Source organism: Fusarium tjaetaba, assembly GCF_013396195.1.
Source record: "Fusarium tjaetaba strain NRRL 66243 chromosome Unknown NRRL66243_c0000160, whole genome shotgun sequence".
Classification (NCBI taxonomy): Eukaryota; Fungi; Ascomycota; class Sordariomycetes; order Hypocreales; family Nectriaceae; genus Fusarium; species Fusarium tjaetaba.
Genome location: NW_023501356.1, coordinates 56,450 through 69,632, shown reverse-complemented (window position 1 = coordinate 69,632; position 13,183 = coordinate 56,450). Strand labels below are relative to the sequence as shown.

The following is a 13,183-nucleotide window of genomic DNA, read 5'->3' as shown; positions in this document are numbered from 1 at the left end:
GCCTATTCCCTAGTCCTCAGTCGTGGCGGCCACCAAGGCTAGAGCTTTGGAGACTCAGCATCCCGCAGCTATATCTTTATGGCATTCACTCATCCTTTTCCCATGTCGCTCGCTTTTGTATACATACAGATAATGGGGACGATGTCTTATTTGTGCACTCTGCAGCCCTTGATTGGTTCCGGACCAGCAAATAATGATCTGAGCCAGACCCGGGGCTATCAGTACCCTCCACTCTCTTCCCCTCCTTGTGGCAGCCTGCCTCGTCAGCGCGTGAAGGAGCAATAAGAAGATCATGTTTCCCTTCAAGACAGCCCTATTTTCATCACCACACACGGGCCTCCGGATAAGTGGTCAGAATCACCTTATCCCCCGTACTTGACATGTCCTGTGGCACTTCCGGATCACAATTGATGGATGTGGCCGGACATGGTCCAGGTATCGTCGGGACTGTTACCTCCACTCCGCCCGGCGGCACCACCTCAGCTTTCGAGTCTCCCTCCAGCGCCAATGTCCACAGGACAGGACGGAACGGTTTCGTTTTCAGAGCAACGTTTGGGTATTCTCTACGTTCACCCTCTCACAGAGACATGCGGCACCCACCCTCTGTGCCCGGCCGACAATTTCACCCATTCGCAGGCGCCTCCTGCTCTGGTGATGAAAAGGAGGCGTCTCCGGCAGAAGCATTACGGTGGGGCCGTTTCCGAGGACATCACAGTATTGATATGATACGGCCGCACCGTACGGTAACTAAGGTAGGTACCTATCACCGCCACTAAGTTCGGATGGAATGAATCCTACGCGCCCAGTAACAAATTCCTTTGCCTGCGTCCTGTACAGTACATGAGGATTATTATCTTGCTTCATAGCAATGTCGTAGAGCTCTGGACACTCGATCGCTGATGGTGCCGGCTATTGCTGCCATGGTACTCCCACAACGAGACCGGCAGATTAAATGCCAAAACGGTACCCACCTCCGTCTCGATCACGGAGAGGACCGGTGTCGTTTTGACAGGGGGCGGGGAAAGGGCTCAACGATCCGTGAGCTAGCGCTTCTGGCCGAACTTGTCTGTTCAGCGCCGCGGAATTTCGGAGATATCCTCTTCCGACCCGAATTCAAGCTCTCATCGAAGGCTCGTTTACAGATGAGCACCAACATGTTGAACAAACAAAGATTCGTCCAATTTGTAAAACTGGCCAGCTATCTTGTTGATGACTTTTGTTGATTTCTACTGAATTCCCATCATGCGCTGTGTCATCGCAAATAGAACACATTTTCTTCCTCTATAACATCCCATTTCATCTTGGCAGAATGCATGCATTTACGCCTTGGTCTCACGAACCGGAAGGGTCTTCTCCTTCTTTTCGGTCTTCTCTGCTTCCTTGGGGGTCTCCTTGATGAAAGGCAAAAACTCAGGCTCGCCAGGAATATACTTTCGTAAGACCTCGGGAACAACGAGACCTTCCTCCGTTTGGTAGTTCTCAAGAATGCAGCACAGTGTTCGCTCAGTAGCACAGAGAGTCTGTAAAGATGGATTAGCGATATGGCCTCAACAAGCGCGGGGACCATCCCAAGACTTACAGCGTTCAGAGCATGGACATACTCCTTCTTTCCACCACCAACGATCTGCTTGCCCTTCTTGGAACCATGGCGAATCTCGAGCTCTCTGGTCTGGTAGTCTGTGCAGTTGGAGCAAGAAACAAGCTCCTTGTATTCCTTCTGGAAGGGGAACCATGCCTCCAAGTCGTACTTCTTAGCAGCAGCGTTGTTCAACGCACCCGTGACAATACCCACGACCTGGTAGGGAAGACCAAGGGACTTGTAAAACTCCTCGGAGTTGGCCATCATTTGATCGAACTGGTCCCAGCTGTCATCGGGGCCACAGAGGACAAACTGCTCAACCTTCTCAAACTGATGCACGCGGAACACACCCCAAGCATCACGACCGTGGCTACCGGCCTCCTTTCGGAAGCAAGTGCTGTAACCGCAGTACTTGATAGGGAGCTCAGAGGGTTGGATCCACTCCTCGGCATGAAGCGCGGAAAGGGGCTGCTCGCTGGTGGCAATGAGGTATCGATCCGACTCGGAAGGTGTAGGTCCTTCGGAAACACGGTAAAGCTCCTCATCAAATTGAGAGAGCTGTGCAGTCTTGGCCATCTGGTCGCGGTTGAGCATGAAGGGTGGTTGGTTAGGGGTGTAGCCTGCAGCACAGATTTCGTTAACGGTGCATGATAATTTGGATCAAAGTATACATACCCTTGTTAAAGAGGAAGGCTGTGGCATAGTTGACGAGTGCAAGGTTTCTGTCATTGTCAGAAATCGTTGTCGCCCTCCAAGCCCTTCTGACTTACAGGAACATGCCGTAGCCAGTCAAGCAGTAACCTCGGTGGCCGACCAACTTGACTCCTCGAACAGGGTCGTATCCGCCAAGTCGCAGCAGCACATCGTGGTGGGAAAGGGGAGCTTGCTTGGTCTTGTCGAAAGTCTCAGGCTCCCAGGTTCGCTCGATTGTGTTGTTGTCCTCGTTGTCGCTGACATGGACGGAGTCGTGCACGTAGTTTCCGACGAGCTTTGCCTTGACTTTGAGTTCGGCATTCTTTGCTGCCGCAAGCTCCTCTTGGAGCTTCTTCTTCTCTGTCAACTCCTCCTTCTGCTTCAGTAGCTCGGTCGCATCCTCCTTGGCTCGTTTCTTGAGGCCAATCTCCTTTTGAACACCGTTTATTTGTGTGCCGATCTGCGTAACTCCATACTGAGCTTTCAAGATGTTAGCTGGTTCAAAGAGATCATTGAAACTGTATAGATATCCAATGACTCACTCTTGCGCGCATCTTGCCAAAGGGCAATAACCTCGTCAACCAGCTCTACAGGAGCATGTCGGCGACGCTGACTCTCTCGAATCTTCTCAGGGTTTCCGCCGCGCTCCTCAATAAAATCCTCAATGTCCAACATCTTGGCGATTCGCGATGGTACGATATTCGTTCAATCTGGTTGAGCCTAATGGTGGATTTTTTATCGGTGTTGATAACCCAGGAGGGAGGGGGAGGGGCAATTGCTTCGATCACATGACTTGGATGGAGGGGTCTTTTTTCGACTTTGGACTTTCTTGGTACGGAGTGGATCAGAACAAGTGAATCAAGAGGCAGTGGAGAATGTAGAATAAAAGATCACTATAGCAGTTCTCAAGCTCCTGACCTTAGGTATTTATTGTTAAATTATGCGTATGAAGTATTCTTCTCCATTTGAAAGTGAGTCACCTCAAAGGTCTCACTCCGTGTGTAAAGGACGCCGGGTGAGTAATTGAGCGTTGCTATAAGCATGGATATAAGCCAATCACATAAGTGCTTCAAGACCTATTTCGCTATTACAGGGTAAGCTCCATTTGCTGAGTGTAATAACAATATTCTTAGAGTTATCATTTATAAGAATGAAATGATAGCATCAGGCAGGTTTAAGCATAATTGCCAGTCCTATAAGAAAGAAAATAAGCTTAGAGTAGTAGAAATAAAGGTCTACTCTCCCTGTAAGAAGACAGAGGAATTAAGTCAAGAGGCAGGTAAGCAACCACTTATTCGGCCTGGGAAATATAAAGTAACTTCAACTCAAACACAGCTCTCTCAACTGTCAATTATCTCAGCGCATCTCATCAAAAGTCCCCAAAATAAGAATTAAATTAACAACCACTAGACAGGTTTGGACTTTATTGCTACAGCCCTTGCTGGGTGTGCATTACTCCAATAGACGGCAACATCCTCCCCCAATTTCTAGGTGACCATTTTAAGCCGGAATTTAAAATCAATGGTATGAACCATGGAAAAATCATCTTCACTTTTTCATCTTAAGCTGAGCCAACATGTCGAAGCCACAAATATTGGCACTTGAGTTAGGGATGCTACTGTGTACATAACTTGCAAGGGTCAACAGGACCCATGCATCGCCTCTGGTAGCCTCCATCATTGGATGAGGCTGAGCCTTGCTGACGGCCCCCAAACCCGCACTTTCGAGTAAAGCTCATAAGCCAGCCGTGCTCAACATTGTTTGGGTTCAAGGCTGTCCTGTCTGATTACAAATTTCTGCTTTGATCGTCGTCAGAATGAGACTTGGGCGTCGCCGAGAGGAAACTCTCTCATCGTCCGACGATACCACTGTAAGATAAAAAGAGACGACGCTGAAAGCCCCGCGTATGGACGACCGCTGACCATTTATGATTCAAGATCTCGGATCAGGATGATGAGCGACATTATGAGTACATTCTCAAGGAGATGTACGTGCCTTCTTTGAGCGATAACTCATCTGCCGCACAGAAAGACCTTGTGGAGTGAGTTGAACTTGAAACCAATGCCGATCCTGAACTCACCATATAAGCCTCGTCTTTGTTCATGGACTAGGGGGGAATCTCAGAACCACTTGGAAGCAAGAGGGCACAACTGAGCCATGGTTTACAAAGCCAGAATTTCTTGGCCGTCTTCAAGATTCGGTTCGCGTCCTGTCATTTGGCTACAATGCTCACCGTTTCGGCGATGTCGCCAACACGAGGATAATCCATCACGCCAATGATTTACTCCGAAATCTGGTTCTCAAACGACTCGATCACCCAGTATGAATGGCCATAATGCTCAATGAATTTGTCTAATGCCTTTATAGGACCGCCCTTTAATATTCATTGCTCACAGTCTTGGTGGGTTAGTCGTCAAAAGAGTAGGTTGCGAACCAATTTTCATGCATTTTCCAACTGACAAACCTCGAGGCAATACTCCTATGCGCGACAAATGACGATTGGAAAGCCATCAAGCAAGCTACGAAGTCCATAATCTTCATGGGGACTCCTCATATGGGATCGGAAAAAGCTGAAGACCTCGTCGTTGTGCAGAAATTGGCATCTTTGATGAAACTTCAAACTGCTGTCGCGACAAACCTCACAAAAGAACTTCGAGCGTTCTCAAACTCAGTACAAGATATCAACATGGAATTTACTATTGATGTTCATCGTTCCATCAAGCTCTTATGTTGCTATGAGTCCCATCCACAGCGGTTACCGAATGGAGCAAAAGAAATTGTAAGTGAATCTTGCGGAAAAGTCCATCCCGCTAACTTGGCCAAGATAGTCCCTCAATGGTCTGCTGTCCTTCAGGGCGTCGATAATATAGATCTCAATTGTACGCACTCTGGATTGCCTAAATTCGCTTCCCCATTACACCCACGGTTCGAACTGTTCTGGGGTGAAGTTGAAAGGCTAGTGAGACTGGCTGAACCACCTCCGATCAAACCATTAAAAAAGGCACCCACATGGACAGATGAAGATGTTCCACAGTAGGAGATATCCTTGAAATAGCCGAAAACTGCTAACTTCCACAGGCCGTCGCCTCGGCCACGCCCGAATGCTCCTCTCCGGCGTCGACATGACGTTGGGAAAGCATCGAAAACCTCTAGAGACTCGGCGATTCGCTCAAGTGTCGACAAACTATTGAAAGAAGTTACAAGCCGCATCAATGCCGACTTACCAATACCGCATGAGACTGCCGTGTCTCAAGCTCAGAATCGGACACAACCGGGGAAATTTGGTAGGTTGAGATGTTGTTACAGGGATATACAGCATGCTGACTTGCAAAAGATGTTAAGGAGTTTAGTGATTTCACCCGCCTTCTTCGCTCTGTGACACCCGAAAATAAAGGTCTTGATCGCGAGGCTCCTCACTGGCAGACATGCTCATGGATATTGGAGGATCCCACTTTCGTCAAATGGAAGGAAAACAAGAGTGGCAGTATCCTATTCATTACAGGAAGCCCTGGATGTGGCAAGTCAAACTTGGCAAAGTACATCCAGGGTGCAATGAAAGATTCGAACGATGAGAGATGGGAGGAGAGCCTCGTCATACCATTCTACTGTGATAGTCTGGAGAGCTCTCGACACAATCCTCCAATATTGGATCTTGTTGTCCAATCTATGCTGAGCAAGTATACCACCATATCACAAGCGACACGAAAGAAGCTGGAATCAGTCTTGGAAACCCTTGGGGTTGATAGACAGAAGTCACGATCACCTCTCGAAACCGAGAATAGCGGACATTTCTTCCAACTGATGGAAATTGTTCAATTACTGGCGACGGCTGAAGATGCTAGACCAACTTGTCTCATAATTGATGGTCTAGATCAATGTGAAGACGAATTCATCATCCGGTTGCTCCGTGGTTTAGACACGATTTTCCGTCGCGAGTCTTCTGCTTCAGCCCTCAAAGTTGTCGTAACATCACGCATGGCAGACTCGATCCGAGGGTTCGCGCTCGCAAATAACCACATAGAAGTCACACCAGATCTGATCCTTAATGATATACAAAAAGTAGTTGACGAAGAAGTCGACCGCATTATTTTGAGTCGCCGAATAGCCACTGTTGGACGAGCTTCTGTTTCTGCCGTCATTGTTGAGAGGTCGAATGGAAGTTTCCTCTTCGCATCAGCAGTCCTCAAGGAACTGTGGCACATCAAAGACACAGGGGCCAACTCAGTCTTTACACTCGTTACGAGCTGTCCTCCAACCATGGAAGCGATATATCAACAAGACATGGACCGCATTCAAAATGAACGCAACGACTTATTTCAGCTGATTCAGATTATCTGCATAGCAAGGTCGACCTTGAGAATAGAAGAGGCCAAGGAGATCCTTCGGTTTCTAAATCCCTCGGTAACAAGGACTTACGATCTTGTCGGCGATTTGACAAGAACATGCCAGCGGCTAATTAGATTTGGCGCTGAGGACACTCTCGAGCTTTTGCACCAGACTCTTTACGACTTTATTCTCGACACGTACGATGTCAACCTTGTACATCAAACCCTCGCAACCGCATGCCTCAAATATGTTAGGGAGATAGATTGGGAGCCATATTACGACCCATGGACAGACTACTGCCGAGATGCTCTTGCAGACCGCTACGTATTTCTGGAATACTCTTCGGCTTGGTTTAGGTATCATTTGAAGTTCTTTAGGCCAGATACCTACAAGATATCTGGGGATTTATGGGATTTCATCCGCTCCCCAGCTGGGGAAAAGTGGCGATATTATACGTTCCAGAGACAACGTACTTGGGATTCTAGGAGCCCGTCGCCAACAAGATCGCCTGCATTATTCAGGGCTCAGACACCGACTCCTTCTAGGTCTAGAAGCAGGTCCTCGAGAGGGTCCAGGACTCGATCGCCCCCTGCAATAGAACGCCCACAGACCTCTTCCTCAAATACTGGCGCGCAGAAAGAAGATGTGGTCGAGGCTGGATACTTATCGGACGGCACAGACGATAGTGTGAGCAAATGTGACTCTGACGGATCTGGAGGCCGCGGGCGGTTGACCACCACGGCTCAAACTTCCATTCGATCAGCAAAACCACCCTTGGTGTTGCTCGCTCAGTGGGACGCGGATCTTGTGATCAAAGAGATCTTCTCTCACGCCCTAGAACATACCCCAAACCGCTTCCTCCACAGAATCCGTGATCTTCTTATTCATATTTCCCCGAATTCAAGGCAACAGGTCGAAGAAGACCTAGAGACACTGGTCAACGACATATGGGAAGGCACCACAGCAATACACTATGCTGCAGCCCAGCCGGGGGCAGCTTTGGAGGTGCTTCTGCCTTTCGCAAGGAATGTAGACCTACCAGATAATGACGGGTCAACGCCTTTGATCCTTGCCGCAGTCCGTGGCCATTGCCGGAGCGTGCAGGCTCTCCTCAAGGCCGGCGCCAAGGTAGATGCTGTTGATCCATGGAACCAAACGGCATTGTTCACCGCGGTTGATGTTGGCGCAGTGGATGTTGTTCGAACACTTCTTGAGTTTGGGGCCGACCCTAACATTTCATCTATCAACGGTCATTCACCACTTGCGCTTGCTACAGGGAAGAATAGTTCAGAAATGGTCGAACTATTATTGGAGTTCTCAGCGGACCTTGATGCTCCCGCATTCGATGGAAAACCTATACCTTTCTTAGCTAGCTGGATGGGGAGTACTGATGCCCTCGAGATCCTGATACGACATATAGACGTGGATCAAGTTTGGCGGAATGAGCGCTTGATTCACATGGCATGCTTCAAGGGATGGAAAGGAGTCGTTGACAAGCTTATCGAGAAGCATGCAAACCTCAACGATCCTCCCAGAGATCTGCCAAAAGCTTCACCAGTGGCTCTGGCCGTTGAGTCGGGCCATAGTGATATTCTGAGGGCCCTTTTGGCTGCGGGTGCTGCAGTCGAGTGCCCTGTGAAGGGAATGAGCTCTCCCCTACATATAGCAGTGGCGGCTCAGAATTTACTAGGATGTGAGCTACTCCTTGATGCTGGGTGCCAAGTCAACGCGGAAGACAAGGATGGAAGCACGGCTCTCTCAATAGCGGCAGATCTGAATGATCTCGACATGGTCGAATGCCTTGTCTCTCACGGAGCTGATCCAAGCAGACCGGATTATGAAACACCACTTCATATTGCGGTCGACTGGGGGAATTTTGAGATGGTGGAGATTATTCTTTCAAGTCGGTTATTTTCCGATATAGACGCGAAAGGCGATAAGGAATACACTGCTCTTGGTATCGCAACGACAACTGGGAGATTGGACATCGTCAGTATGCTTCTTGATCACGGAGCAGATCCAAACATGCGGAATGGACCGCAAAACTCAGGTGCTCCACTACACATTGCAGCCAACAAAGGTCATCGAAGTATAGTGATAGAACTCCTGAAGCGAGGAGCAGATCCTTACCCGGAAACTACCAAAGAATCAAGTGCCTTTCATGCTGCTTGTATAGGGGGCTGGCTGGACGTGATGGAAACCTTCTTGGAGGTTGTTGATGATGTTGGCGAGTTGGTCAACTTCGAATGGGGCTGGGCTGGAACCCCTTTGAAAGCAGCTGCATCAGGTGGGAGACTGGATGCAGTGAAGCTACTTCTCAGTAAGGGCGCCGACCCAAACAAACAGCTGCAATCCAAGATCAATAAGGGCCAGACTATCATCCATGCCGCCGCTGAGGGAGGTAATACCCAGGTTTTGGAAGTCATACTCGACGCAGTCGATGATTCGTCACTTGAGATACGTGATAGAGCTCAAAGAACACCGCTATGGTACGCTTGTGTGGAAGGACATGAGGATATGGTCAAATATCTACTTGAACGAGGAGCGTCAACAGATGTCATCTTTGATGACGTAGAAAACATCATACCTACGATTGTGTCTGGCGGATCTGAGAAGAATCTGAAACTCGTCTTGGAGAAGAATCCCAACCTCGACACCGACTGCATCTTAGCAGATGGCGAGACCCCATTATTCAAGGCGGTTTATTGTGGCCATGGCAAGCTTGTGTCGATCCTCTTGGAACGTGGTGCAGATGTGAACAGGAGATCGAAATATGGAAACGTCCCAGTCTTTGGGGCGATCACCAATCGTCAGAATGAGACTTTACGGATTCTTCTTGAGCATGAGTCTATCGATTTGACTCAGCGGGACTCCTTCGACCGGACTGCACTTCAGATAGCACTGCAATCGGGAACGAGTTTGATGCCTGCCATGGTGTTAGGTGCTGCCAAAGACTCGGATGTAGAGACGATACTTACCGAGAACCGAGACATGTACGGACTCAACGCTTATGACCTGACCAGGCCTGAAGCCAATAATCCAGCGCCGTTCGATCGCTGTGTCGAAGGTGTACGTCAGGATGCCCGAAGCCTACTAGATGATTTCGACCTACACGGGGTAAGATGGGAGCGCCTTGGCAAGTTCCTGCTTCAGCTTGGGTCGTACAGTTTCGCCCAAATTGCTCTTCAAAGAAGTGCTCGAGCTGTAGAGACAACCCCCTTAGTTTTGAAGCATGACAACTACTGTGATATGTGTCTTGACACAATTACAGGTCCTCGCTACGTTTGTTGCACATGCTGCACAGTCGACCTCTGCGAAGTGTGTGTCAGACGGGACAAGAAACCGGGGAATCGGACTTGGACCTGCGATTATCACTCCTTTCTCGCTATTCACTTGCCCAAGATACAGGCCCCAGATGTAATGTTGAGGACTGAGATTGACTTCCACGTACCATCGCGGCTGTCTCCTATCGAAGAGGTAGAATCTGAAACTAGCCAAGGGTGGACAGAAGCAGATGGCAATGAAGATTTTCGGGAGCCTCCATCTCTGCTAGATGATGAGGATCCCCAGGATGGCGTCTCTTTGTCTTCGGGCGACACTTCCAACAGCCATACAATGGCAATCGAACCTATCTCCACACAGTCGTCGACGGCGGTGACTGGTTACTCTTTTGACGACGGCGAACTCTTAGATAATGCGACTAACAAGAGCAGTGCGTTAGCAAAGGAAGAGTGGTCAGACAGAACCGAGGATGAGCTTCGAGAGTTTCTCGAAGCAGTTCTCAAAACTTTCACTACCTACCAGACGCCAAATGGAATATCCAAGTGGAACTTTTCGGTCGATGGTTGGACTTTGAGGTATAAAGATGATGCTCTGAAATCCACATGGGTGGAAGGGGATGAGAATACGAAGCTTATCCCGTCTGTACGAGAGTGGGCGCCGCTTCAGCCGTTGACAGAAGCATACTATTACCTGTCAGGGCTTTCGTATCTCATGGCAGACGTACCACTGTACCTAGTTGCAACCGGGCTAGTGTTCCATGGGTATGAAGATGAAGCCTTGAAAAGAAGGAAGAGGTTGCAGCGGCTGCACCACAAGGTGATATTTCCTGTGAGGCGTCACGGGGAGGTCGTAGTCTGAGGGAAAAGAATCGAGATGAAGGAGCCGAAAAGAAAAGAACCGGTAGGAGTAGCTATTGGTATGAAAGAACTTGGAACTGTTGGTCTGGTCATGCCGCCTGTCTGCAACTGGCAGTGCCAGCGCTTGAGCAACTATCAAGTCACTGCTCAGTAATCCTCAACATATAATTAGGCGCCAAGTTTTTCAGGGGACAGACAGTGAGTTGGGCTGTTCAAGGACCCCACCTGGACTGAGAGATGCGTGAACTTGTCATTGTTCAAAATATACACCAAATTTGTTCCCTCTTGTTCCCTATCCTGTCCTACCTCGTGTTCTTCCTTACTGCCGAACATGGTAGATATGAGCGATATTTAAAAACAACCAAGAGACTCATATACAAACACATCCACACACTCATCGATTCTTCCTTACACGTAAGTGAGAACTCCCAGCCGTCAATTACCTCCGTCCACAATCTAAGTACAAACTTCTTTAGTAACCAAGCCTAAGTCGACATGACTTTACAACAGCGAGTCGATCACTACGTCCGCCAGCCGGGAGCACCAATGCCAGCCGAGCATGTATGTGTTAACTGCAAGTCTGGCATCCGCGAGCCATTGAATTTCTACTGCAGGGGATGCAGCTGGCGCAGTCCTGCTTGGGGTTGTTGCAACCTCTGCCTGAAAGACCTTGACAGCCTTGAAGACAGAGGCTTCTGCTTCCGATGTGTACCAAAGCAACGACATGAGCTTTCGAACTTGCCACCTCCTGAAGATTGGGAGCTGGCGAAGAAGGACGCGATGTTTATACTCACGTCCTTCTATAGACCAATGCCTATCTGTCTTTTTTGTCGCAAGTTCTCATATGGTGGTACCGACTGTGGTGAGCATAGTGACTTTGATGAAGACGATCGTCAAGACGTTACCTCGATCAACTCCACAGACGCCATCATGGTTGGGAAATATCCGCAGCCAAGCACCCACAGTTTCGCCTGGAAGCCACGACAGGGCGTTGTCGGTGGTATGGAGCTTCATTCTCTTGAAGATGCAGGTGTCGAAATGGACTGGTTCACTGAACAGCTGAGGATCGAGCAAGAATGGGCCAAATTGTATCCTTATGCGCTCTCACCAATCGCAGAGTCCGGCATCATGTTCATCATGATGAACAGCGCGCCTAACGATTCTTGGGACAAGATTAAGACCCTGGTACTAGTCAATAAGTTCCTTAACGGCTTGGTCTCAGGGTCCCACACCGAGCATAACAAGACAATACTGCTCTTCCATCCATGGCCGCAGCCCGAATTCATGCCGAACATTGACCCTCGCGGGTCTATAAGACCATCCCCGCTCGAATGTCCCAAGGCGAACCTTCAGGAGATCTTTTCGACCTTTTTCGACCATGTCCTTTGGACAAGAGCCACTGACGTTCACTCATTCAAGGGCCAGATCCCTCGCGACACATACGATCGCATGCGACGTGTATATCCCGCGAAAGCACTACTCTCACGTACCCTGGGATGTCACCTTGCCGTCCCCGATGCCCTCTTGAACATCAGTCCTGAACTTGTTGTGTATGGGCCAGCCAACGATGGAACCGATAGGCTTCAGCCTGTAACCTGTCTCAAGAACAGCCAGATGGGCAGCACACCAGCCCCGTTCATCAACCCAGCTCTGCTCGCCGAGGAGTACGAAAGCAGGCACCCCTATTGGTCTCTGCGCAGACAGAGAAAGTCCTGGCAGCTACCAGAGAGCTACTCCCACCACTCTGCGGAGGACCCGGTCATGTCGCAGATGATTATGCTCGGCCACATCGAGCATTCCATCGACCCAAACAAACCCTGCTGGGCCGACGAGATCTCCGATGCCCGGAAAAACGACATCGAGTGGCGAACGCAGCCCCAGCATGCTCTTCTCCGTCATCCTCTATCCATGGTCATGCACACCAACGGTGGCCTCGGCCCACGGGATACACCCATGAATGCGATTATTGGTCCTTCAGGAATTCCGCGTGCACCAAACTTTGGTAACATGCTACACCCTGCCCGAACGGAGGCCCCAGGGGAAGCGTTTCGCAAGGCGACAATGGAATCCGATACCACAAGCGATCAATTTCGAACACTTGAGCTCGATGATTCTGGGGAGGAAGACGATTCCGAAATGGAGGAGGATGATCCTGAAGACGAGAGTGACTATGAGCTGGACGAAGATTGAGTCACGTAGGCAGATTCGTGTATTAAATTATGTACAGTACCAAGAGCTGAGATCTCCCATTCAACATGGATGAAGAAGACCCGAGCAAGCACCAGAAATCCTCAAAGAGCGATCTCATCAACTATGAAAAGGGAAAAGGAGAGAAAAAAAATGAATGATTGAGTACTATTGTAAAATCCAGAAAGTAACCACCAAGAATAAATAGAAGTGAGCATGGTGCTATAACGCGTCCTTGACGACGATTTACCAGCAACCC

The 13,183-nt window shown here is 49.2% G+C and overlaps 2 protein-coding genes across 2 annotated transcripts; one reads left to right on the top strand and one right to left on the bottom strand.

Annotated features, from left to right (window-relative positions):
* Positions 1-1,319: 1,319 nt before the first annotated feature.
* On the bottom strand, positions 1,320-2,947 carry FTJAE_7879 (seryl-tRNA synthetase; the record flags this gene model as incomplete). Its single annotated transcript, XM_037354637.1, has 5 exons — positions 1,320-1,520; positions 1,580-2,199; positions 2,255-2,301; positions 2,350-2,752; positions 2,815-2,947. The coding sequence occupies 5 exons, from the start codon at positions 2,945-2,947 to the stop codon at positions 1,320-1,322; spliced, it is 1,404 nt and encodes a 467-aa protein (XP_037205063.1).
* Positions 2,948-4,088: 1,141 nt separating this feature from the next.
* On the top strand, positions 4,089-12,927 carry FTJAE_7878 (ankyrin protein; the record flags this gene model as incomplete). The annotated part of the gene is made up of 9 exons (XM_037354636.1): positions 4,089-4,142; positions 4,210-4,313; positions 4,361-4,592; positions 4,640-4,673; positions 4,780-5,051; positions 5,097-5,305; positions 5,351-5,556; positions 5,607-10,641; positions 11,415-12,927. The coding sequence occupies 9 exons, from the start codon at positions 4,089-4,091 to the stop codon at positions 12,925-12,927; spliced, it is 7,659 nt and encodes a 2,552-aa protein (XP_037205062.1).
* Positions 12,928-13,183: the final 256 nt, after the last annotated feature.